The sequence below is a fragment of the Lepidochelys kempii genome, chromosome 2 (assembly GCF_965140285.1).
Source record: "Lepidochelys kempii isolate rLepKem1 chromosome 2, rLepKem1.hap1, whole genome shotgun sequence".
Lineage (NCBI taxonomy): Eukaryota > Metazoa > Chordata > Testudines > Cheloniidae > Lepidochelys > Lepidochelys kempii.
Genome location: NC_136381.1, coordinates 42,172,624 through 42,198,344, shown reverse-complemented (window position 1 = coordinate 42,198,344; position 25,721 = coordinate 42,172,624). Strand labels below are relative to the sequence as shown.

Sequence of the window (25,721 nt, the reverse complement as noted above, 5' to 3'; positions counted from 1 at the left end):
GCCCTTAATCTGTGTTCAGTCAGACAACATTTAATACAAGTTTTGCTTAAGTGAAGCCCATAATAGCCCTTAATGACATAGCCTTTAGTGGTGATCCTGTTTCCTGGGCACTTCTGGGCTACTGCTACCTGCCTCTCGTTCAGTTGTGCCGTCTGAGTCGGCAGACACTACCTCATACAACTCAGTTAAACTGGTACGTTTGCCCTAAAAGCTCAGGAGCTACTGGTTTAATGTAAACCATTCTTGATCAGAAGGAGATACAGCAAGAGAGCACTGCATTACCGAGGGACTACAAACCCTTTACAGTCATTGGTGTCTGGCCCCAGTTATATTGCTGCCACCAAAGGCTTTTACTTTAATGCAAAAAGAGAAAGGAACTAATGCATTGAATGTAAAGGGTGGAGGGAGTAGAAGGGAGCCTAATTTTAATGGGGAAAGAATAATTTCTACAGTGTCCACGGGGATGTTTGAATATAATCATTCTAGCATCTTAGAAAATTCACCCCCAAGATAGCATGCAATTTACTTACTTACAATTTTGCTGATTGGAACAGACTTCCTTTGTGAGAGATGTATCTTGTTTTGAGATGAGGCCCACTGGGGCGCCGTTCCTACAATTCTTATTCCAAAAATACTTCAGTACAATACAGTGTAGGACACGCTATCTAAAATAACAAATGATCATACTGAGTAGTCACATCCTCACTTCATTTTCTACTGTGAGAATTCTTAAGGGGTTAAAAACTTCAATAAAATTAAACAGGAGTACCTGTTTCAAGGGAACAGGTGGTTTATTACAGCTGTTTGGAGTTACCACCTCCAATTCCACATTTTCATATTCCATTTTAGCTATTTTTTTTTAAAAGTGATGGACTAGTTTGATAATTTCTGGTTTTGTTGGGGAGAGAGCATAAATATGCTGGTACTAAATTACGAACATGTTTGTGCATATTTCAGCCACTTGCCCATAATTTATACTAACTTTAGATCTTTTTAAGGGATTTAATTTAAAAAAACAACTTTTTAAACTAAACAGGTATAAATGGGCATCTCTTTTAGAAAGAAAAAAGCTGGATTTGGTTTGTGAAGAGTCCAGTGAGCTCTGAATTTTACAGACTTGAACACTTCTTTCTAAATTTGCATCCTAGCCCTGCTTCAAGAATTATGCTGTTATTCCAAAATGGAACTCTATAAACTATTAACTGAAACCTTGATGGGTTATCTGAAGTATACGAAGTAGTTCAGCACTGGGTTTTTTCTTTTTTGTGGTGGTGGGTTTTTTTAATTTTATTTTTTTGTTTTGTTGACTTGGTATACAACTTTGCCTGTTCTGAAGATGATATTTTAAGAGCTTTTAATTCTTAATCCAACCAGCAGAGCTAGTTACTGAGCTGCAATAAACCATAAATCATTCCCTCTTGTGTATTTTAATTATTGTATTAATTCTAACATTTTATGTATCAGTCTCTGAGAAGGGGTTACATGTGCATGGGTCTGTCCTGTAAAACAGAACCTTATTAACTGACTTTTTTATTTCCAGCTGACTGAGTTGAACACATTCTTTTTGAAACATATCTTTGTGTTCCAAGCAAGTCACCCTTTAAGCTGGGGTAGAATTCTCTTCATTGGAATTATCACAGCACCCACTGTAAGGTAATTTATTTTATTTTTTTCTAATTGTACAGTAGTTGTGACCCTTAGGAACACAAGAAAAGGTGTGCAGGCTTTATAAATAAGTACAGTATGTGAAAAGAAATAATGCATTTAAGTCTCCAAAAAGGGCAAAATTATCCTTATTTTTGCAGTACTAGGTATAAGACTAAGGATAAAATTCAGCAGTCTGGGTGTATGCTACTAATGGTGAGACTTGTGTGAAAATCTGCATTTGATAAGAATCCATCATTCTCTCTTCTGATTGCGCAGCAGTTGCCTGTGTTGGGTGGATTAACTCCATATGCAGCCATCCATAATTTCATATTAGGTTCTTTTGTTGACTAGAGCCATATGATCATTATAGCATGCACGTTAGGGAATTTACACCTGTGCGTCTTTCCATGATCCCTGTTTCTAGCTACCTATTTGTGCTTGAGTATGGAATATACCACAATGTATTTGTAAGGAAAGGTGGTAGATCCTTGTTTTGAATAATTAGTGAAGCTACAAAATATGAACCATGACTGGGACTTGAGAACTAATCAATCCATAGTCACCTTACAAAATTATTTCATGAAGTAATTTTGTGTAGCAATCAAAATGTCTTGTACCAGCTTCTGTTTACATCCAAATTGAAAAGTGAAGATTACAGCTATTGAAGCATATATTGTATTTGAGGTTGTTTTGGGGTGGGGTTCTGGTAAATATATATTTTAATATGTATGTGCAAATTATTTGTGTAGGAACCGTAACTTTTCAATATTGTGTGTTCTGTCTTTCTTAGGTACTTATATGGACCCCATTACCATAGTATCTGAGCGCCTAACGGTCTTTAGTGTATTTATCCTCATAACACTCTTGTGAGTAGGGAAGTGCTATTATCCTCCTTTTACTGATGGGGAACAGAAGCACAGAGAAACAAAGGGTATGTCTACACTGCCCAAAAAAAAAAAAAAAAAGCCCATGGCAGCGAGTCTAAGAGCCCGGGTCAACTGACTTGGTCTTGCAGGGCTCGCGCTAGTGGGTTAAAAACAGCAGTGTAGACGTTCCTGCTCGGGCTGAAGCATACTAAAGTGACTTGCCCAAAGTTACACAGGAAGTCTATGGCAAAGCAGGGAATTGAATCTAGGTCTCCAGAGTCGCAGCTTAACACCCCGAACCACTGGACCATTCTTCCCCATTATACTTCCTCTGTTTAAATTCTTAACCCTGATGTTACAGCAACATAAGACTTTTGAATTTAATTGCCTCTGTATTTGTGAAAGGATAAAAAGAAGACAGTGCTGATATCGTGTGTCCCATTGTGCTGGCAAATGGCATTTTTCCTAATAATCATACCACAAATATTGCTCTACCTTCCATTCACATTAATTAGCTGTTATCTGCTACCCTCAAAATACAATCACTGTCACAAGTGGTATCCTTTATTGGCAGTCTCTGTAGAAAACCAATGAACTGCCTGGCTTGAAACTGAATTATCCCCCACCCCTAGCAGTGATCTCTCCAGGTCAGTGCTGATACAGGTTGGCAGATTATGAAAAACCTTGCATTGTGCTGCTCCCTGTGCTGTGTGTGTTCTGTGAATGGAGGATAACAGTCACCAGGGCTGTCAGGATAGTCCTGTAAACTGTGTTCCATTCCCATGGAGACGCAGTGTCAGAATGGGAGCCTTTCAGAGTAATGTCAAAACCGGAAAGAGGCGTATTTTAAAATGATGAATCTAATTTTTAAACAGATCCTTGGTTTCCTTAGACTATGTTTTTCCCCAAGACTAACCCTCTACTGACACACTGTACCTCCCAAGACGTACATGCACACTCAGGAACTAGAATAACTTAAAATGAAAAATAACTTCCAAGTTTAGAGCATAGATCATTTTTTAAATCAAATTTGCTCTTCCAAGACTTGTTCGCCTCTGGTTGAGTTTTTTCCCCATCTGATGATTAGTCCTACTAAAACTGAAGCTATCCAGTAGGCTTTCATCATGTTTTAGTGTAACGCATGATACAAGCCCTAAGTGCTCCACTTTTGATACAGGGAATATTAATGTTCATCATTTTTTAAAAGTGTAAATGTATTTCAGAAGCTTTGTGCTTTGTTAAAGAATTTTCATTTGTTGTTTCTGTTTCCAGGCAATATTACGCCTACCTCACAGACACACAGTGCAAAAGGGTAGGAACTCAGTGCTGGGTGTTCGGGTAAGTGTTCTCGACTGTTGGAAATTTTACAAACGTGAGGCTGTGTTCTGTTCTGTTGGTTTTTTTTAAGTGTTGGCAGTGTGCTCAGTGCGGTGCCAGGTATGCTGTGAAGCCAGTCCTTGCCCCAAATTGCTTCCAATCTAAAAGACAGGCACAGAAAAGGTTCCTGGGGAGAAGCCTACAGGGGAAGAATATCTTAGATTTGTGGGGTGGAAAGGATAGAGAAGGGAAGGGAGAGTTTATAGGTGCTGCTGGTTAAAGAAAGAAATGTTAGTCAGGGCATCTGCATTCTGTTCCCCACTTAGTTGGTGGTGCATTTGGTGGCTTTAGCAAATAGCTTAACCTCTGATGCATCCATTTAAACTGTGCAAAGTGCCTGCTTAGCAGGGATATTGTGAAGCATAATTAAGTAGGGCTAAATTCTGCCTTCAGATATGAGGGCACAGTTCCTTCTGTTTTCAGTGATTATTGGCTTTATGAGAGCTGAATTTTAGGCTCTTAATAAATAATAACTTTTCATTGTAGTAGCACCTAGGAGCCCAGGTCATGGATCAGGATCTCATAGTGCTGGGCACTATACAAATTTTTATTAAGCGCACTTTGTAAATTATTTCACCATTGTCCGCAGATAGATGGCATTTAGCAGATTTTATTTTTAGATCAATATAAAAATCCATCAAGCTAATTTGTATTAGTCTTCATTTATTAGTTACTTGGCTTCTGGAACGGTGGCTTAATAAAATGTTAAACGACAAAGTCCTCTTCATATCATAGAAATTAGAGATGGAACAGACCTTTTTGCTAACCAGAACTTCCAATCTGAGCTAGTGGGCTCCCCCCGCCAGATTATAGCACTATCCAGTAAAAAGGTTCTTTGACACTGCAGGAAGCCTTCTTTTGGATCACAAGGGAACTCTCTAGTAAAGTGCTTCAACAGATGCTTAAATAGAACAGAACTGATCCTGTTTTCAACACCAAGGGTCACATTAGTGCAGGCCCTGTGCAAGGATTTGAGTGTTTCTACTTGCATCCACTTCCTAATTCGCTTACAGTGACTGCCACTAATGAGAGAATGTGACAGGGCAGATGTAAGTGAATGTCTAAAAGAGGCCAAAAGATTGGATTAAATGGGGGAGAAATTTATTCTATGTCTTCCTTACATATGCACATTGCTAATCAGCAGGTGCTTTTATCTAAATACGACTTTGTGAATTGGGACAGAATGTCCAGATTTATTGATGAGTTGCCTGAGGATGCTGTGGAAGAGTTTAAGGCTTTTCTGGCAGAGAGCCCACTAGTGTCTAAGACATCACTGCAATCAGCAATCGATATGGCGGACACCTCATCTAGGATTATGGCTTCAACTGTAATAATGAGGAGAGCTTCTTGGCTACAGACTTGGCTATGTCTTTGTTTTCTGAAAAGACTGATGAGACATTACATTCTTTTAAGGACTCCAGGGCCACATTATGATCCTTTGGGGTTTATACCTCAACAGTTAAGACATCATTATGGGGATCAGCGACAACAACAATTCCACTGATACTCCCAGCAGTATTTCAGGCAGACTGCTTATTCTGCAACACAACAGGACTTCTCCAAGAGGAGGCACAAGTTGCACAGGAGAAGGCCCTCTTTTTTCCATCTTCAGTCGGCCAGCCCATAGTCCATCAACTAATGGCAAGCAGCCAATTTGACCCTCCCTTCAAGGGCAACAAACTAGTCACCAGTCAAGGCTATTTCCCCTCCATTTGGGGACATGCTGTCCCACTTCCATAGGGCTTGGGATTCAATAACCTCAGACAAGTGGGTCCTAAGCACTGTGCAATTGGGTTATACCATCCAAATTCTATCTGTTCCTCCTTCCTGTGGCTGGAATCACAATGACTGGTTTCAGAGTAGCAGCCGTGTTAGTTTGTATTCGCAAAACGAAAAGGAGTACTAGTGGCACCTTAGAGACTAACCAATTTATTTGAGCATAAGCTTTCATAAGCTACCGCTCACTTCATCGGATGCGTTCAGTGGAAAATACAGTGAGGAGATTTATATACACACAGAACATGAAAAAATGGGTGTTATCATACACACTGTAAGGAGAGTGATCACTTAAGATGAGCTATTACCAGCAGGAGAGCGAGGGGTGGGGGGGAACCTTTTGTAGTGATAATCAAGGTGGGCCATTTCCAGCAGTTAACAGGAACGTCCGAGGAGCAGTGGGGGGGAATAAACCTGGGGAAATAGTTTTACTTTGTGTAATGACGCATCCATTCCCAGTCTCTATTCAAGCCTAAGTTAACTGTATCCAGTCAGCTCATTGAGGGTCCACCTGGTGCGATCTCAGCACACTGCCATTAGGGTCCTCTATTTGAGCTCCTAGCCACTTGCTCTCTGTCTCTTCTTTGCCAAAAACAGCTTTTTTTTTTTTATCGTCATATCTTCTGTGAGATTTAGTGAGCTTGTAGGCCTTAATGGTGGACTCTCCCTATACTCAGTTCTTCAAAAACAAGGTGTCCATGAGGCCACACCCTAAGTTCTTGTCTTAAGTGGGGCATCTAGATCAGAACCAAACTTTGGAAGAGCATTTCTGCTGTCATTATTTAAGTAGATTCCGAGCCCCACCTCCATCGTTTACTGCTTAAGAGTCATCTGAGTAGAATACACCTTTTCAACCAGTTGAAGAGAAAAAAAGTCACCTACCTGTACTGCAATTGTTGTTCTTCCAGATGTGGGTGCAGATGTGTATTCCACAACCCAACTTCTGTCCCTTTTGCACTGAAGTCTCAACTATTGACATTCAGTACGACAGAGAGGGGTCGAGGCAGCGCTGCCTTTAAATAGCTATGGGAGGGGCTATGGGGCCAGAGGGCACAAGCATCACCCCAACGGGCAATGTAAAGCAAAATTCTTCCATTTCAGTGCCGTGGGCACATGCACGCCAAGTGAAATATATGTCTGCACCCACGTTTTGCAGAACAACAGTTACTATTCAGGTAGGTAACTGTTTGATTCCCATCAATCTGGGAGTAGTGTAGGGCAACACTTTTAGTACTAAAATTTCCTTATTTTTTTATTTACTGTTCCCTCACTTGTATACACAGGTTCTTTTAAACAATGCGGTTATCCCAAATATTCTTTTCTACAATAGTGAAGTTTAACATGTTAAAAGTAATGCAAGTGATAGCAATGAGAGACGTTAAGCAGAAAAAACATATTTTTAAAAAGTCATCTCTCTTTAGAGTCTTATCCTGCTTTTTTTTTCTTTCTTTTTTTTTTCCTTTCCTTTCTTTTTTTCTTTTTGAGATATGGAAAGGATCATTTTAAAATGGACAGTTCTGGAAAGCAAAATGTCTGTAACTGCCTGGGTAAGATCCATATTGCAGGAGTCTGGCCCCTGACAGTGTAGCAGCACAGCTGGCAAAAATCACAGAAACCTGTCCTCTAAAGCTAAGAGAGGATTACAGTCTGCAGAAAGCCTTTAAGGACTTGCTGTTTTCTCACAGAAACATTATAAAAGGTGACGGGAACAAATCTGTCTTAAGACAGCTGTGCTTTTTTTGAAAGGAACATTCTGTCCTCTTGAAGTTACAGACATCGGTGCTGTTTATGTCAGTAAGGCTTGCTTATGTAGATATTGTCCCATCAGGGCTGATCCATGCTGAGGTATGCTTTTACTCCTGCTTCTTGCTTTTGGCAAATATAACCAACCTAGATGAATGAGTTAGCACTGAGGTTTTAAGGGACGTCCATTTCGCGCCCATTTGCTGAATCTCAAGAGATTCTATTATAACAACCAGTGAACATTCAGATTCTGCTTTTGGAATGGCATACGGACTGATGTGCTGTATAGCCAAGTCATTTATGGAGTTGGCAGTTAGCAAGATTAATGATATTTTTTAGGGCTGTCAAGCGATTAAAAAAACTAATTGCGATTAATCACACTGTTAAACAATAATAGAATATCATTTATTTAAATATTTTGGATGTTTTCTACATTTTTAAATATATTGATTTCAATTACAACACAGAATACAGTGCTCACCTTATATTTATTTTTATTACAAATATTTACACTGTAAAAAACAAAAGAAATCGTATATTTCAATTCACCTAATACAAGTACTTTATAATGAAAGTTGAACTTACAAATCTAGAATTATGTAAAGAAAAAATTCATTCAAAATAAAACAGTGTAAAACTTTAGAACTTAGAAGTCCACTTAGTCCTACTTCAGCCAATCGCTTAGACAAAAAATTTTGCTTACAATTTGCAGGAGATAATGCTGCCCACATCTTGTTTACAATGTCACCTGAAAGTGAGAACAGGCGTTCGCATGGCACTGTTGTAGCCGGCATCGCAAGATATTTACGTGCAAGATGCGCTAAAGATTCATATGTCCCTTCATGCTTCAACCACCATTCCAGAATACATGTGTCCATGCTGATGACAGGTTCTGCTCGATAACGATCCAAAGCAGAGCAGACCAACGCATGTTCATTTAATCATCTGAGTCAGATGCCACCAGCAGAAGGTTGATTTTCTTTTTTGGTGGCTCAGGTTCTGTAGTTTCCACATTGGAGTGTTGCACTTTTAAGACACCTGAAAGCATTCTCCACACCTCGTCCCTCTCAGAGTTTGGAAGGCACTTCAGATTCTTAAACCTTGGGTCGAGTGCTGTATCTGTCCTTAGAAATCTCACATTGGTACCTTCTTTGCGTTTTGTCAAATCTGCTGTGAAAGTGTTCTTAACATGACCTTGTGCTGGGTCATCATCCAAGACTGCTATAACATGAAATATATGGCAGAATGCAGGTAAAACAGAACAGGAGGCGCATACAGTTCTCCCCCAAGGAGCTCAGTCACAAATTTAATTAATGCATTATTTTTTTAACGAGCATCATCAGCATGGAAGCATGTCCTCTGGAATGGTGATTGAATCATGAAGGGGCATATGAATGTTTAGTATATCTGGCACATAAATACCTTGCAATGCTGGCTACAAAAGTGCCGTGCGAACGCCTGTTCTCACTTTCAGGCGATGTAAATAGGAAGCAGTCAGCAGTATCTCCCATAAATGTAAAAAAACTTGTTTGTCTTAGCAATTGGCTGAACAAGAAGTAGGACTGAGTGGGCTTGTAGGCTCTAAAGTTTTACATTGTTTTGTTTTTGAGTGCTGTTATGTAACACAAAAAAATCTACGTTTGTAAGGTACGCTTTCATGATAAAAAGATTGCACTACGGTACTTGTCTGGGGTGAATTGAAAAATACTATTTCTTTCGTTAATCATTTTTACAGTGCAAATATTTGTAATAAAAATAATAATATAAAGTGAGCACTTTACACTTTGTATTCTGTGTTGTAATAGAAATCAAAATATTTGAAAATGTAGAAAAACAGCCAAAAATATTTAATAAATTTCAATTGGTATTCTATTGTTTAACAGTGTGATTAATCATGATTAATTTTTTTAATTGCGGTTAATTAAACTCTGAAACATCAGAAGATTCCCCAAATGAGGGTCACTTCCTATTTATCTGAGTACTATATTGTTTAGCACAGTAAAAAACATTGGAAGAGATGATAAAAGAAAATCAAAATACAGTATATGGCATATTTCTCACTGCAATTTAAGATGTTCTAGAGCAGAGGTCCCCAACCTTTTTCTTTCTGAGGCCTTCCTAACATGCTATAAAAAATCCACGGCCCACCTGTGCCACAACTATTTTTCTGTATATCCAGTAGATTAAAAGCCACCAGTGTTAGGGGGTAGCACACAGGGCAGTTGCCCGGGGCCCCGGAAAGCTAAGTTGGTCAGGCTTCGGCTTCAGCCCAGGGTGGTGGGGCTCAGGCTTTGGCTTTCTGCCCTGGGCACCCCGCAAGTCTAATGCTGGCCCCTCTCTGGTTTATTTTGGTGGATCCTCTGAAACGTCTCCTGGCCCCCCCAGGGGGGCTCCAGACCTCTGGTCAAGAGCCATTGTTCTAGAGAGCTGAATAAGTCACACACTCACATGTCAGTCGTTTGAACTTGGGTACTTTTGCTTACTAAAACACCATTTTGTTCTAGGCTTTTATGTTCTTTAATTTTGTACAGTGCTTAGGTACCACAAATATATACATTTAATATTGCTGCCAACTCTTGTGATTTTATCAGAAGTCATATGGTATTTGGTGTTTCTCTGATAGCCCCAGCTCCTAGAATCATCTGACTAAGTAAGAATCTTAGTTTTAATTTAAAAGGAAGTTTATAACCCTCATGAATGTGGAACAAAGCTGGAAAATGTGAACCCTAAAGGCTCAATCATAAGAAAGTAAATAAAAAACCTAAAAGCTGTTTGGTTTCTTTTAATCTAATTTATATACAAAAATTGGTATGCTTGTGGTTGGCAATCCTGTAAATTATATAAAATCCTAATATAGCTAGGTCATAGGGGGTGGTTCAGACTTTGAACGGCATGTGGATATTTTATATAACAAGCACTAGTAAAATAAAAATGTTAAACAAGAATCTGAACAAATGGACATCCCTTTTAAGCAATGAATTTCTAGCACCTGAAATACCCACACAAAGTTGGTGAGAACATTAAGCAAAAGTCTTTCACTGAAGAGCTATTATGTGTTCAATGAAGGAACCTTTTTATTATATTCATATATCCTCTTAAGGGTGCTTAAGTGTAGTGCAGGCTTTAATTTAGGTTCTGAGGTTTTGGCTGCAGGTTTGAGGGATAGAGCTTCTTGATGCTAAATGTACAAGTTCCAGTTTTCTTTTTCTTGAGTGGGTCCTATATGTGAACAAATGTGGCCAAACAATATAGGAAGATAAAAGGCAGCTTTTAGCTATATGTCATTGATTCTTTTAAGATAGACTGACTTTATTCTGGGCAGAGAAAGCTGTTTAATCTTTCACAAAATGGATTAGGTTTCTTTTCTTAAAGAATGGATCAAGAAGTGGCATGAATATGCACACACTAATGGATCATCAGTATACTTGTACATTTCAGACCAAAGGGAAATGTGCCAAGAAACTCCTTACTGTTTTGGTAATGTTGTGTCTCTTGGAGATTGAATGTGAACACTAGTTTGCTTGGCATCACTATATCATTTAGAGAAGTGGAAGAATTTAGCAGGATATAGTCCCTTAGAGCAAAATTTTTTTTAAAAGAATCAAAGTATTTGGACCAGTAAGGACTTGAATAATTGCTTTTAAGTAGAGACCAGGGTGAAATTCTGGTCCCACTGAAGTGGAGGAGAGTTTGCCAGTGACTTCAAGAGAGCCACAATTTAACACCTGGTCCTTCTTAAATGTCTAATCGTTTCTTTTGTCCACAAAATTGATTTACCTGATGCAGACGGGGGTCTGTTTTTTGTTCTCTGTGATCATTTGATTTTTCTTTAAATTTATTTTGAAGGGCAGTTGCTTTTAAAATTTATTTTCAACCACTGCTAGAACAGCTTCTGCATGCTTCTTATAGGAAAATGTCTAATGTTTTTATGTACTCCTGACAAAAGATGAAAAATGTAAGAAGTACAGTATCCTTTTTGCTATCCTTTCTCTATATGTAGTTTTACTGTATCATTTCAGTTAAGTAAAGGTCTGTTTGCATTGTTGATGTAAAACCTCTCAATCTCCATGGACTGTTGGAGATTTGAAGCTTCATGGGATCAGTGCAGACATTCCCCTGTCAGAGGGAGAAAACCAAACATGCTCAGTAGCGGCCCTTCTCACCAACTGACAAGTGGTATTGGTGGATTCCTTTCATTGCTCTTTCTTGGGAGAAGAGTGGACACACTGTCTGTTACAGTTCGCAAAAAGAAAAGGAGGACTTCTGGCATCTTAGAGACTAACAAATTTATTTGAGCATAAGTTTTCGTGAGCTACAGCATAAGCTTATGCTCAAATAAATTTGTTAGTTTCTAAGGTGCCATAAGTCCTCCTTTCCTTTTTGCGAATATAGACTAACACGGCTGCTACTCTGCAACCTGTTATAGTCTGGGGTCCTTCAACAAGTGTAAGGTATCCTTCGCATATTCACAGTCAGGGCTGTATTTTAATGTCCATCTATGGAGATTTAAGCACAGGAACCCTCATTAATGTCAATAATAGATTAGAAACATGCACCTTTGTACATGAATCCAAAAACGCACCCTACAGTTCATAGTTTGCTAGACTGTTCATTATTGCTTCAAAACCTGTGTTAACATACTTCTGTACAGTTGTGTTATCTAGCTCAGCATGGAAAGTCTAGTTCTTTCGTTACCTTTTTAGGGCAGATTATGAAATTACAAGAGGGTAATGTTGCCTTGACAGAATTATGAAGACAAGTTGGGTAATTTCAGCTGGTATTGAATGCAGCTCCCCACCTACTTACCAGTACTTCCCGCAGGAAACACATTACACCTGCACTGCAGAGACTCTACTGGCTTCCGTTTCATGCAAGTCAGGGTGTTGGCATTGATCTATAACACTCTCTTTACTGTTTGTATTCTGTGTATCTCGGAAAGATCCTCTCCTCTTAGTTTTTAACCCAGAGATTGTGATGACACACTCAAGATGACAAGCTCTAGAAATAATTATTTTGGGGGCTGGGAAGATGAAGTTCACAGTGGAAATTCCGCAGACTCTTTTGGTCTGACACAGGTTTTGACCTTCACAGCATGTTGCAAACCCTGTTTCTTTATTGTAGTATTTTTTTCAGGGCTGAGTAAGGATGAGTAGATTCAGATTAGGTTAAACTTGATTTTTGTTTTATATAGGGTTTTTAAAGACTGCATTGTGTGTACATCTGGAGTGTCAGGTTAGGTGTGTTCTATAAATCAAAATGTATAAAGAAGCTCTGTGCATGGAAGGGGATTTAATAGTCTCAGTCATTGATATCTGATTTGTAAAAAGATCATAGGGTGACTGACAATCAGCAAGAAAATGCATTTTAAAGAAAATTTAAATAGAAGTTTCCCTGGTAAGAAGAGAGCTGTCTAATAAATAGATTACTATGGAAGTGTTTAGACTGTAGTCAGATAATATCAAATCATTAAAAAAAATTATTGCCAAAAAGGGACATAAGTTTGTGCTTTTGTGCTTATAAATTGAACATTCAGAATTAGGAGGAGCAGAAACTTTACCACTAGCTGAATTTAACAGCCTCATCTCTCCTTGAAAAAGCTTCATCACAAATTAAAAAAAAAACAAAAAAAACCTTCCTTGAGCAGTCAGAAAAAAATCATCCTTAAAATAGGAAAAAAATGTAAATGATCATTTGAAAGAATATAGAAGTTTCACTAAAATAAGGGGGATAATGCAGATAACATATTTAAACAAAACCTGAATGAAGTTCAGGAAGAACAGAATCTGAAAGGGATTCTTCAGAAGTTCTATTTTTGTTCTTTATAGTTTTTTATCACATTCATCACCCTACTTAGCCCAGTCAAATTATTTTTCTCAATTGAATTGCTTAAAAGTGGCTGTTTGTCATAAAAATCAAAAATGTGCGTTTCTCTCCCTGATCAACTACAGAAAGTTTTGACAAGAAAAAGAACTATGCCCTTCTGCCTGAAGAGAAAATATCCTGATTGACAAGTCAAAGATTTACTTCTGTGCATCTGAATAGACTTTGCAAGATCACAAATATTGTATATTTTGTCATAATTTTAAGGTGTCTTTATGACTCCAGATTACCTTCATGCTCCTTTTCTTATTTGTTGCCTTCCAATTTGTGCTTAATACAAGTTTTAGAAAGATGGGATGAGTCAGATGGAGGGGCCCAGACATCATTTAAAATGCGTTCTGAAAAACTTTAGAACACAGAATAGCATTTCAAACTTTTGACCCAATGCTTTCTAATGCTAAAAAGTATCTGAAGATGCCTATCACTATGGAATGTGAGAGCATGTGCACCAAGTGGATATAAACTGGCCACCAGGAAGTTTAGACTTGAAATTAGACGAAGGTTTCTAACCATTAGAGGAGTGAAGTTTTGAAATAGCCTTCCAAGGGAAGCAGTGGGGGCAAAAGATCTATCTGGCTTTAAGATTAAACTCGATAAGTTTATGGAGGAGATGGTATGATGGGATAACATGATTTTGGTAATTAATTGATCTTTAAATATTCATGGTAAATATGCCTAATGGCCTGTGATGGGATGTTAGATGGGCTGGGATCTGAGTTACCCAGGAAAGAATTTTCTGTAGTATCTGGCTCGTGAGTCTTGCCCATATGCTCAAGGTTTAGCTGATCGCCATATTTGGGGTCGGGAAAGAATTTTCCTCCAGGGCAGATTGGAAGAGGCCCTGGAGGTTTTTCGCCTTCCTCTGTAGCATGGGGCACGAGTCACTTGCTGGAGGATTCTCTGCTCCTTGAAGTCTTTAAATCACGATTTGAGGACTTCAATAGCTCAGACATAGGTGAGAGGTTTTTCACAGGAGTGGGTGGGTGAAATTCTGTGGCCTGCGTTGTGCAGGAGGTCAGACTAGATGATCATAATAGTCCCTTCTGACCTTAGTATCTATGAATCTATAAGTCCTTCAACTTTTTCTGGTAGCTCTGATGTTCTCACAATTATTCTTCTTAGAGTTCTATTTAACAATGAATTGATAAGGACTCCACTAACGGACTTCAAACTTCACTCTGGTCTTGCATCCAGTCTCTTGTGAAATCTTCAACATCATCTACCCTCTTTTCTAAAGTATCAGTTTTAGATGAGTGAGGGTGATTCAAGGTCATGATTCCAGAACGATTTGCCTTAAGCGGGGTGTTTGATATCCTCTTCAAGGAGATTTGAGGAGGGGATAGATGTGCTTTTTCTGCTGAGCAAACAGCTGCAACAAATGGAGATTGAGGTAGATGACCAGAACTGAAAGTCCTTCTTTTTTCATATCCTCTGCTTTAGAAATCTCCACTGTATGAGAACCTGAGACTCCATTAGACTCCTTCTCATCTCTGTTGGTTTCTTTAGGAAGACCAGTAAACCAGTAGTTTGCTTAGGCATCTGTTAACTGTCCTCCCTCCCTCCTCCCCTCATGCACACACTCTTACTGTTGTGACATCATACAAAATCTCCCCTCACCCCCCACCAACACCCTCACAGATATTCTGATAACATCTCTTTGTAGTCTTTCCAGTCCTTAGTGAGCATACTTTTATTGTAAGCCAATCAGTCTCATTTAATTTTTCATAGTTCTTTCTGGACACACTTCTGAGGAGAAAACTTATTTTTATTGTTCTTAGAGAACCTCAGTTTCAACAAGTTAATAAGAAATTCTAAGCTACCAGTGCCTATCCAGCTGCCTCATGAGCTATAGATTGTATATACCCCTTATGGTAGTTTCTCACCAAGTTCCCATGAGCTTTTGAAGATTTAATTATAAACTGACTAAAATAGATGTTTTTGATAACTGGTGACCTATTTTAAATTGACAGCCTTTGTGAAGAATATTTTTTGGTATAAGAATGGCATCTGAAAAAGCCCTTCTTTCTGCAGCCTTTTAAAAGGATGTTTAATAATGACTAATGCAGTCCGTACTTGACCCTTTGTCTTATAGTAAAGTATTTGGGTTTATTGCTGTGCCTAAATTGGATTTGTGTTTATGAATGTACAATGTTCAGTATCACTTGGATCAAACAATATTTTACATGTGTAAGCAGCTGCAGATTATATATGCAAATTTTTATAGGAGTCATCGAAAGAATAATTGCACTCCAAGGTGCAAAATTAAATGTTGCATTGTTGTCCTACAGTTTTCATATTGACCTACATGGTATCTTCCTGTAAAGAGCAAACCAGAAAAACCTAGCCTTTTGGAAGCTGTGTTTTCTGTCTGCAAATTTACTTTGCTTGCTGCTATCTGAGCTGCCCTATCTTCTCTCGCCTATGGCCTGATCCATGAATTAATCATGTATGCCAGTGATATTGTGTCACCTGCTACTTAGCAAGTGTGGAAGCTTTGTTTCCTGGGATGTTGTCAGATATGTCAGTTGTACCATAAATGTAAGCGCTAATCTCTTCAAGTTTATAAAATTAAGGTTGTTTCTCTGTGTTTTCAAACTTACAGGACCAGATCATGTGGTGTAAATGAGTACAGTTCTCTTGATGGCAGTGGAACTGCACTGATTTACTGAGGATCTGGACCTTCATTTTTAATGTCTTTCATGTGTGTACTTGGGGCCAAAATTCTGGAATCCCTCCTTCTGCCAGGAAGGCATAGTCTCAGCTTTGTGTGGCCACTACTCATGTCCCAATGCATATTAGCTAGGAGAGGGAACTGGCTCTCTGATAATAGGCAGGTCTACCCTTTCTTCTTGCTACCCTCTTTCTACTCTTCCCATCTTATCGCTGGGTGGAGAATTTGAGGGAGAACCTTCACATGTCTATCAAACCTAACTACTGGAGCCGGCAGCCTGGGGACTCACCCAGAGTGAATGGTGGCTCAGGGGATTGGGGATGGCTTTACACCTCTGGCTCCCCAGCTGAAACGATTCTAGGATGGTAAAGTAGCTACTATCTACCATCTAATGGCTGTTTGGCCTGCATGAAATGAGTTGGTGGTGTCAGTCCAGCATGGAGTAGACAAGTGCCCACAGTACAGCTGACTGTCTCAACAGAGAACCTGTGGGTTGAGTGGACATAGAAATGGAATGTTTCAGAGTAACAGCCGTGTTAGTCTGTATTCGCAAAAAGAAAAGGAGGACTTGTGGCACCTTAGAGACTAACCAATTTATTAGAGCATGAGCTCTAATAAATGGAATGATCATCTTATCCCTGCAGGTAAAGATGGAGGCGTATTAGCAGAGAGTGTGGGGAAGCTTTCACTGTCAGTGAACCCTTTGTGCCCATACCTTGGATAAGCAGAGAATTTCAGCTCTGAGGGCTGTCAGCCCAGAATTCTCCATGTTCTCTACACTAACGCTGCTGCAAAAGAATGGCGTGCTCATCAGAAATCTGGCTAAAGCTACTGCTTATTTAGCGTGGACAGAGTCCAGACTCTTTACCTCACCAGTATTTATAACCTCACCCTTTTTCTTTCTCTGCCCACAGAGTCATTGGTTTCCTTGAAGCTTTTGTGTGCATAAAGTTTGGTCAAGAGCTCTTCTCCAAAACACAAATATTGTATGTTGTGTTTTGGCTTCTTTGTGTGGTAAGTGAGACTTCTCGTTCATGAAACACCGTGCCCAGCAATGCCTTGAGGCCTCGATCCTGCAAACCTTATGTACCTGGGTAGTGTGTACATATACAAGAACTCCTGCTGAATTCAGTAAGTAAGGACTTCTTAACCCAGTAGGAGTTGCAGATATGAGCCCTAATACTTTGAAAATTATTGATGCTACTATGAATTTGTAAATACTCTTTCTTTAATAAACAAATTGAATTTACTAATATTCTCAGAAACAAAGGGCCAAACTCTCTCAAATGGAGTAATTGCATTGACTCAATGCAATTAAACCAGTAGAGATCTTGGCCCAAAGTTCTGTAAAGTTCTGGTCCTGCTTTGAGCAGGGGGTTGGACTAGATGACCTCCTGAGGTCCCTTCCAACCCTGATATTCTATGATTCTATAAACATTTTTATGTTGTTTTTTCCACCCTCTTGTAGGCTGTTACGACTTTCCTGTGTTTATATGGAATGGTTTGGTATGCGGAGTACTATGGCCACCGAGAAAAGGTACTTTGGTGGGGACTCAGTTTTTATTTTAAGCCAAAATTAAACTGCAACAAAGCCATATTGTTATAAGTTCTTGTAAAGAGAATTCTGACACAGGAATCAAGGTTGTGATCCAGAGTCCTTTGAAGTGAGTTGGAAACACTTCCATTGAAGTCAGTTGGCTTTGGAGTGAGCCCGAAGTGTGGTGTTGTCTCCAAGGAGCACGGTAATCCTAGCTATACAAAATAGGGCTGGAACTTTATCAAAGACTGGAATAATAAATAACTAATGTCTCCACTGTCTACGTGAAAAGATCAGAAGAATATGAAAAATACTGAGAAAAGCTTTGTTAAAGGACAGACCACCTTGGAGCTGTTGCTTTATTGCCATTTTACGGTCCCATTGTTGTATCAGCTATTTGTGCTTGATAACAAGATGGGGAAAGGCCTTTACTTCCATTAGCATTTTCGTCAGAATTCTTGCTGCAGCTTTAATGCTACAAGTCCTAACCGAAAATGTAGTGGAGAGGAGAAGTAGAAATTGACTCAGCCTCCCCATGACGTGTGTCCTCCTTGTCTTTACAGACCTTGTCGGAAAGCGAGGACAGTCCATACAGCCCAGATGCCTCATGGCTTCATTCTAAATTCACTAAAGGTACTGCTGCTTTGCATGCACATTTTCAGTGTCATATCACTGGGAATACAGCTCAGTCCTAATAAATGTAGCTTAAGAAACCTGCAGTATAGGTTCTTTGATTTACTTTCTGACCCTCGCAATTCAAGTGCATATAGAAATAGGCTGCAAAGCCACTTTTATTTTTCCCCACTGATTTTCTTTCCTTTCGTTAGAATGTGATTCAATTTTTAATGGAACAAATGTCTCCTCCACCTGTTGCTGTTCCATTCCTTCCTGACAGCGAATGTTTGAGATTAGAGAATTTCACAACCTCGTTGGGCAGGTTTTCTCACTGAACATCCCCTGTATGGCTTCAGGTGAACAATGTGAAATGTGCTTTTATGCCTGCTTATTAGTGAGCAGGCAGGTATGTGCCCAGGAGCTTATGTTCCTACTGACACTTACTAAGGGCTTGACTACATGAACATTTAGTTCATGGCAAGTTGGGGTGCCAGTCTACCTGCACTAGCCTGCCACAGACTAGCTGTCTGTGTGGACCCTACTGATGTGCGTTTTGTTTCAAAGAGAACTAGATCAAAGTATATTCGTTAGTTAAAGAACTTAATGCAGTTCAGCAGGGTCCACACGGACATTTAGTCAGCCATTTTTTATTGCAATGAAAGTCAAGTAGGCAGCCTGTTTTCTCCTTCTTACACTTTAGTGAGGACCTTCCTGTGGAAAAAGGGCAAGATTAGCATCTGGAAACTAGCATTTAGAGGTTACACTCCAGGTGTATTTACAACATTAAAACAATATTTTCTTTTCATTTCAACTTCCTGGAATCCTGACACTTGAAGCACTTAAATGTGTTTTTCTTCAGTTGCATACACAGATTTCCTAAGTTGCCTGTATTGATTTCTTTTTGGTTTGTTATTTAAAGAAGCGTATTGATTTCTTTAGAAAAATACATACATTAAAATAGATTTTTCAAGCATAGGAAAAGAAAAAACTCTAATTGTTGGTCTAAAAACTTTGACCGTGTCCCCTGACTTCATCAGAGTTATCTGCTCAATAGCAAATTTTCTGCTAAAGTGTGCATGAGGTTAATGCCAGTGTATATTAATCATCATCAGACCTCTACACCTGCACAGGCCCAATGTGTGTGACAAAGATCCAAAATGAGAGATACTAAACAATTATTCATGCAGGAAACTTGGTGATGTGAGAATTCGTTCCATAATTCTCTTCAACCTCAGGTTCATGGTTCTTAATTTCTAATGTAAAAAATTATCAACAGTATGAGGGAGATGGCAAATTAAAATGAGTGACATCAGTGTAAATGAGGGACACTTCTGCATCACATTTTAATTTGTTAAATTTTTTAAGTTGCCTTGCAGACGCTGACAGAATAAATGTTTTAATTTGGCCACTAGATGGAGTGCTAGTATCAAACAAATAGTTTCAGCCTGAAATAATTAGTTTAAACGTTACATATCTAGGAAACCTTAAAAACTAAAACAGTAAAGAATTGCTTTCAACAGTCAGCTCCAAATCTTAAATTAATTTTGATTTCTTTGTAGGTACTGAAGATAGTCCACCAAAACATTCAGGCAACACTGAGAGCCATTCATCTAGAAGAAGAAATCGTCATTCCAAAACAAAAGTAACCAATGGAATTGGCAAGAAATAAGATCAGTCTCTAAAGATGTTCCAGAGTGTGCCTAGACATGAGAAGGAAAACTGGACCTGGTTCTGAATTACCTATTAGAAGGTTAATAAGAAACAGGTGGAAGATGGGTGGGAAATGTTTGCAGCAACCGAAGGGTCTTAGTACCTTTTAAGATGTAGCCATCAGTGTATTGCAGATCATTGCCTGTTGCCACGTGCCATTCACTGACTTAAATCTAATTTCTTCAGCACTTGGCATTCAGAAACAAGTAGTAGTATGTTGAAAGGAAAAATAGTTTGCTCTTGGCAGGTATGTAAAGGTGTATGTTCAGGTATCCCGATTTGCATTTTTAATGTCTTTGTTAGTTGAGAACATTAACCCAAAGGTTAATGGATGATAACCAGATGTTTGGGGGGGGGGGGGGAACACCAGGGGAACGCCAGGGGATTGATTGGTTGTTTTTGTGTCTTTGTTTTGATTAGTTTCTTTGTTTTGAAACATACACAATCTTTGATTAAAATCAGACAACTAAACTTTTCCATACTAATGGTTCTTTTTATTTTAAGTATTTAAAAAAAATTCCATATTTCTATCCAATTGCTCATTTTTATTTAAAAAATCTCCACTCGGTGGCAGGATTTTACCAACTGGGGTATGTGTCCAGATTTCTTAGAAAGATTGCAGAGTTAATTTCAAATGTTTCCTTGTTTCTGATTCTGTTCCCTATCCTGTTTGTTAAAGCCTACTACCAATGCATATATGAAACCTGTTACACAGTAGTGAGGACTGTACCTGTTGACCCCAGGGGCAGATGTTGTATTGTTCAGTTTACACACACCTCCCCCCCCATTTACTGCTATGTATTTGCTGCCATTAGCTGCACGTAGTGTTGTGTACGGTACTAGTAGCCATTACTCTTTCAGTTGCGTCATACTTTGTAAAATACTTGTCCCTTGCTTTGCCTCAAGTTTTAAATAAGATTCATGTTAAAGGCAGCTTGAGGGCTTTTGGTACTGCCCAGTCTGATGATGGGCAGCTTCTTCACAAAGTACTGCAGCTCACTTTTTTGTAAGTTTACAATCATTCGTAAAGACTCATTGTGTTGCTGAGAGTAGAAGGGGTCACACAATATGACCCCTTCTGTTTATACAGTGTTTTCCTATTTCCTAACATGCTATCAAACAGCAAACAGCAAATAAACCACATATTTGAAACATCCATACTAATTATGGTCTCAAAGTGGGTGATTCCCTCAAACTGCAGCTAGCATAACGATTGTTCTTTAAGTAAACCTGCGAAATCAGTTAGTTCCTGAACTAAGTTATCAGATTTTTGATTTTTTTTTTTTTTTTTTTGGTGCCAACTGGGTTGTGGAGCCTATAACCTTAGAGAGCTCAGCAAAGCAGACAGGTTAAGACAAATAAATAACATCCATGAGTCACTAGTCCTTGTAATAACTAAGATTTAATTTCTGAGAAATGTTACTGTGATTTGCCACACATTATGTACTAGTAAAGTAAAATGCTGTAAAGACTTTATCATACAAGTGTATGATACTGTAAATAGGAAAACCATCCTATGTGTATTCCATGACGACCTATGTGCCACAGATTATCAACATTTGGAATACACTTATGCTGCTGCCTAACTCATTGGAAGCCCTTTTAATTTTCTTCAGTCCAACACAAATGTACAACTTAACAACTAAATTGTATTGAAGGCTGCTATGTCATTTTTCTGCAACTATGTTGAATTTTATAGGAAAAAAGGCCTGGAAGACTTCTTTGGATTTTTCTACAAAAATTCTCTTTTCATTTATATTACCAAAGCTGTGGTCTGTGGCATCTCCATTTGTTCTTAGCATGCTGCTTGTTGTTGAATGTATTTGCAAGTTTCTTTGGCTATTCGAATTTGTTACTTTTATATGTCACTTGTTTATAATTCAGTCACTGCAAGACTGAGGATGGCATTGTGAATTGTTTTTCCTATTGATTCAGTACCAAAGCAGGAAGCTGAAGTTTAACATCATGTTTACATTTTGTATGTCACATGTATAATTTTTATTTTAAAGGACACAGTTTTTCAAAGGTAAGAGCCTGTTTTGTACTTGCAAAATATGTGCATACTCGCATTGTACATATAAAACACACCGTGGCTTGTGTAAACTGGGGCTTATGTGTACAGTTATCCATTTCCCACACACAGTGGGTATATGTGAATGTTTTGCAAGTGCAGAATTGGTGCTCACATTTGTGAATTGGACCCTAAAAATTTTAAAAAGGAAATATGAAGAAAGTTGAAGGTTCATCTGTTGAAGGTTCTGACTTCTGAATTCTGTTACACTAGCACAGGTCTGACCAGTAAAACATAGGTCAGGACCTTCAACTCATAATGCCTATGGAAAAGGAATGTGCAGAAAAAACATCTTTCACGTTTTCCCAGTGTGTTCTTTGTTTTTACTTTTTTGAAATTAAAGGGAGAGTTGGGGATGCAGGGGGGGAATTAAGTAGAGTCTTTTACGCAGTTTGAAAAATGGCACCTTCTGCACTCCATCAGCAATCCTGGCTGAGATTGACAAGTGTTCTGACAATTAATCCTCTGGCTGACAAGTGCTATTTCCACTCCATTTTCCATGGCAATGGGCCTTGCATTGGCACAGATAGGATGGTGCTTTTGATCACTGCTGTAAATCTGAAGTAATTATCATTTCCCCCCTTATCGCTGAACTCCACATACAGTCCATGTGCAATGGCCAGTGAGAATGATGAATAACTTGAGCTGTTACATTAACTAATTTCCTTGTATCAAGAATTCCGCTGCTTGAATAGTCATTGTTACTGTTACAAATGCACTGTCCCTTTTTTACCCATTCTTTGTCCTTCCATGTTTTCTCATCTTGCCTTCCTTTTATTTTTTTCTCTCTCCTATTATTCTGTCCTCCAGTTTTAAAACAAGCTATTCCCTGCCGTTGAAAGGACTGAATTTGCCCTCCAGAGACGTTACTCAATGTCAGTCATTGAAGGGGGGCTAATTCAGTCCAGCATGGCATAAGCAGAGGATAGTGGCAACACTTTACAACACTGAGTGAATTTAATAGCAGTAGACAGTTTTCAGGATGGGGAATGCTGGAAGGGTATAAAATGAACCGGAAGCCACCAAAAGTGAACCTCACTACCAGCTGCCAGTATTAAAGCTGGATGGAGAGCTGTATAAATCAAACACAGTATCTAATAAAATACATGGAGGAGCTTGATTTCTGTTGTTCTTTTGTTACTCGGCTGTGAAGAAAATAGTTTGCTGTTTCATCTATTAAAGCCTTGGTATTTACTACATGATTACAAGATAGTGTGATAATGTAGTAAATGCTGCGTCTGGATAGTGAATACAAACAATATGTGCCAATACCAATTACCACGTATTTAACATTGTTTTCAATAGAATTGCTCTGTACTGATTGCGAAGCATCGTATTTTGCAGTAGTTCAGTAAAACAACTCATGTCACCACTATGCGTTTGTCATCTATATACAACAGGGCACAGCAGGTGATCACTTGTTGGAAGCTGTTATTTTTTATATGCCTAGTTGCAGGCTGACACGTTCATCCACTTCCATCACAGAACCAAGGCTCAAGCACTCTCAGGTCTCACTGCAATCTGCTACTTGGGAGGAGAGCAGACTTTTAAAATACATCAGCAATATCAGAGCTTTCTCTTGTTTCTGACGCTACTTCTCAGGTTTCTAGCAGGCAGAATACCGCTGTTCTAGTAAACCTGGCTATTCGTTTTGCATTTTGGATATGTTACTTTATTATTGCAGACCACAAAGATATGGAAAGAAGTGAGTTGTCATATAGTGGCTTTGATTGCAGACCTTCTAAAGTGAACAGAAAGTGAACTGGAAGACCCAGGTTATTAGAAGGTGGGCTTTTGCTCATGCCTCCATCAGTGAAGTACAATAGCAACATTTGGATAACAGGAATACTTAGGCTTAGTTTTCACAGCCGATGTAGTTGCTGCAGCAGCAGCACTGTTCTTATACTGTATAAAAACTGTGTGTTAAAGGTAGCTATTTGCTATTGAAATATGCTAAAAGCACCAGGCAGCACAGTGTCTAGACACTGCAGGCACAAATTGAGGCCTATGTTCTATCATGAGAAGCTTTCTGAAAGACACACTCGCAATGCTGATACTCACTGTCTGCAAAACCACGGCCTGTTTTACATGTGAGATACAGGACTTGTAATTTACAACCAGCCATGTGCACTGCTGCATCTGGATAGTGAATACAAACAATATGTACAGCTCTGCTTGTTTAATTGTGTGTATCTTTTCTCAGGAACAGGAGAGGTTTTCAATGCTAAAAAGAAGGAAATGTGAAAAGTAGAAAAGCAAAAAGAGTTGTATTGTCATATATATATAATCCTCTTTGCCAGAGGATGTTGTGAAGGCCAAGACTATAACAGCGTTCAAAAAGAACTAGATAAATTTACGGAGGACAGGTCCATCAATGGCTGTTAGCCAGGATGGGCATTGATAGTGTCCCTAGCCTCTGTTTGCCAGAAGCTGGATATGGGTGCCAGGATGGATCACTTGATGATTACCTGTTCTGTTCATTCCCTCTGAAGCACCTGGCATAGGCGACTATTGGAAGACAGGATACTGAGCTAGGTGGACCATTCTTGTGTTCTTATGCTTTTATGATACGTTAATCACAGGCCAGGAAGGCCTCAGAGTACCTCCCCCAAAAGATTTCAGAACATAAAACCTCGCAATTCACAGCAAAATGGGTAATGGATGCCATTGATTTCAGTGGGAGGAGGATTTGGCCCTTATTGAATAATCTCTGGAACAATGGACGTTTTCGCTTATCCTCTCCACTTTCACAGCTCGTACTGAAGACTGATTCTAAATTTTTTTCAGGCACATTCACTGGAAACTGGAGAGGAATGATTCTTCCATTCCCTTCTTGAAAGCTGTGAACTGTAGTGAGCTCAGCTCTGTTTTGTTTACATGGTTGCACTGGTATTTTCACTGTTCTTCATATGTTGGTTCATTACTGACAACGGGATTCATCCTCAGTAGAATTTGTGTAATCCTGAATTTCCTCATCCTTTAAAAAATTTATGGTTTATTGTACAGTGTGGTTCCATGTTGAACTCCGAGTTAGCGGCATGGACTTATAAAGTGTTTCAAGATCGCTTTGTCATAGGCTCCTGGTGTGTCTCCACTGTAGATCTTATCCTAGTGTTTCCATTGTCAAACTGCAGGCCTGGTCTCCTCAAGCTTGGGAACATAACACTTCACCCAACGGGGCGGTCTTTAAAGCTCCCACTCTGTTCTAGAGTCTGATTTATGATCTGGCAAGAGCATAAACCTCAGCTCTTCACTTCCCCCCCAAAAAAAGGCCTGGGAAAGAATGCAAATTATAAACACTGAATTCCTATAATCAGCAATAATGCAAGTCCCAGACTATACTGCTGTGTACCATATGGATTTAATTTTAGTATTTTTTCATACTTTTAAGGTTGCAGATAAAAATGAAGGGTCCTGATGACTTATTTTGTGTGGGTTTTCTGTTTGTTTTTTTAAACACACAGTACTTGTATGGACTTTACAGAATGAGCTTTAGATAAACAGATATTACATCAGATGGGGGAAGTTTTAAGTGCTTGGTGACTTGCTTTGAAAATGCACATTGATAAAATCTGCATAATTTCATCTAAATATCCCAAGTGTGTATTTTCCCAAAACGCTTGATATCAACTTGAATTGTTGTCTCATCAGGGCATGAACGGTCTCCCTTCTGTGTATATATATATATGGTTCCTGGCACAAGCAGGAACCAGTCTTAGATGGGGCCTCTAGGTGATGCCTTCTTACAAATACAAAATAAGGCCCTGAATTTTCAAAAGTTGCTTTGTAATTTTGGGTGGCTAACTTCATTCATCCCAGCCTGATGTT

General features: G+C 38.9%; 1 protein-coding gene across 2 annotated transcripts in view; it reads left to right on the top strand.

The window, feature by feature from the left end:
- PTDSS1 (phosphatidylserine synthase 1) overlaps positions 1-24,108 on the top strand; it is a 54,159-nt gene extending 30,051 nt beyond the window's left edge. For both annotated transcript variants that reach the window (XM_073330515.2, XM_073330516.2), the window contains exons 8-13: positions 1,541-1,653; positions 3,786-3,851; positions 16,875-16,974; positions 17,429-17,497; positions 18,061-18,130; positions 19,672-24,108. In XM_073330515.2, the coding sequence (XP_073186616.1) occupies positions 1,541-1,653; positions 3,786-3,851; positions 16,875-16,974; positions 17,429-17,497; positions 18,061-18,130; positions 19,672-19,781 (528 nt within the window). In that variant the 3' untranslated portion in view covers positions 19,782-24,108. The remainder of the gene's footprint in view (positions 1-1,540; positions 1,654-3,785; positions 3,852-16,874; positions 16,975-17,428; positions 17,498-18,060; positions 18,131-19,671) is intronic.
- Positions 24,109-25,721: the final 1,613 nt, after the last annotated feature.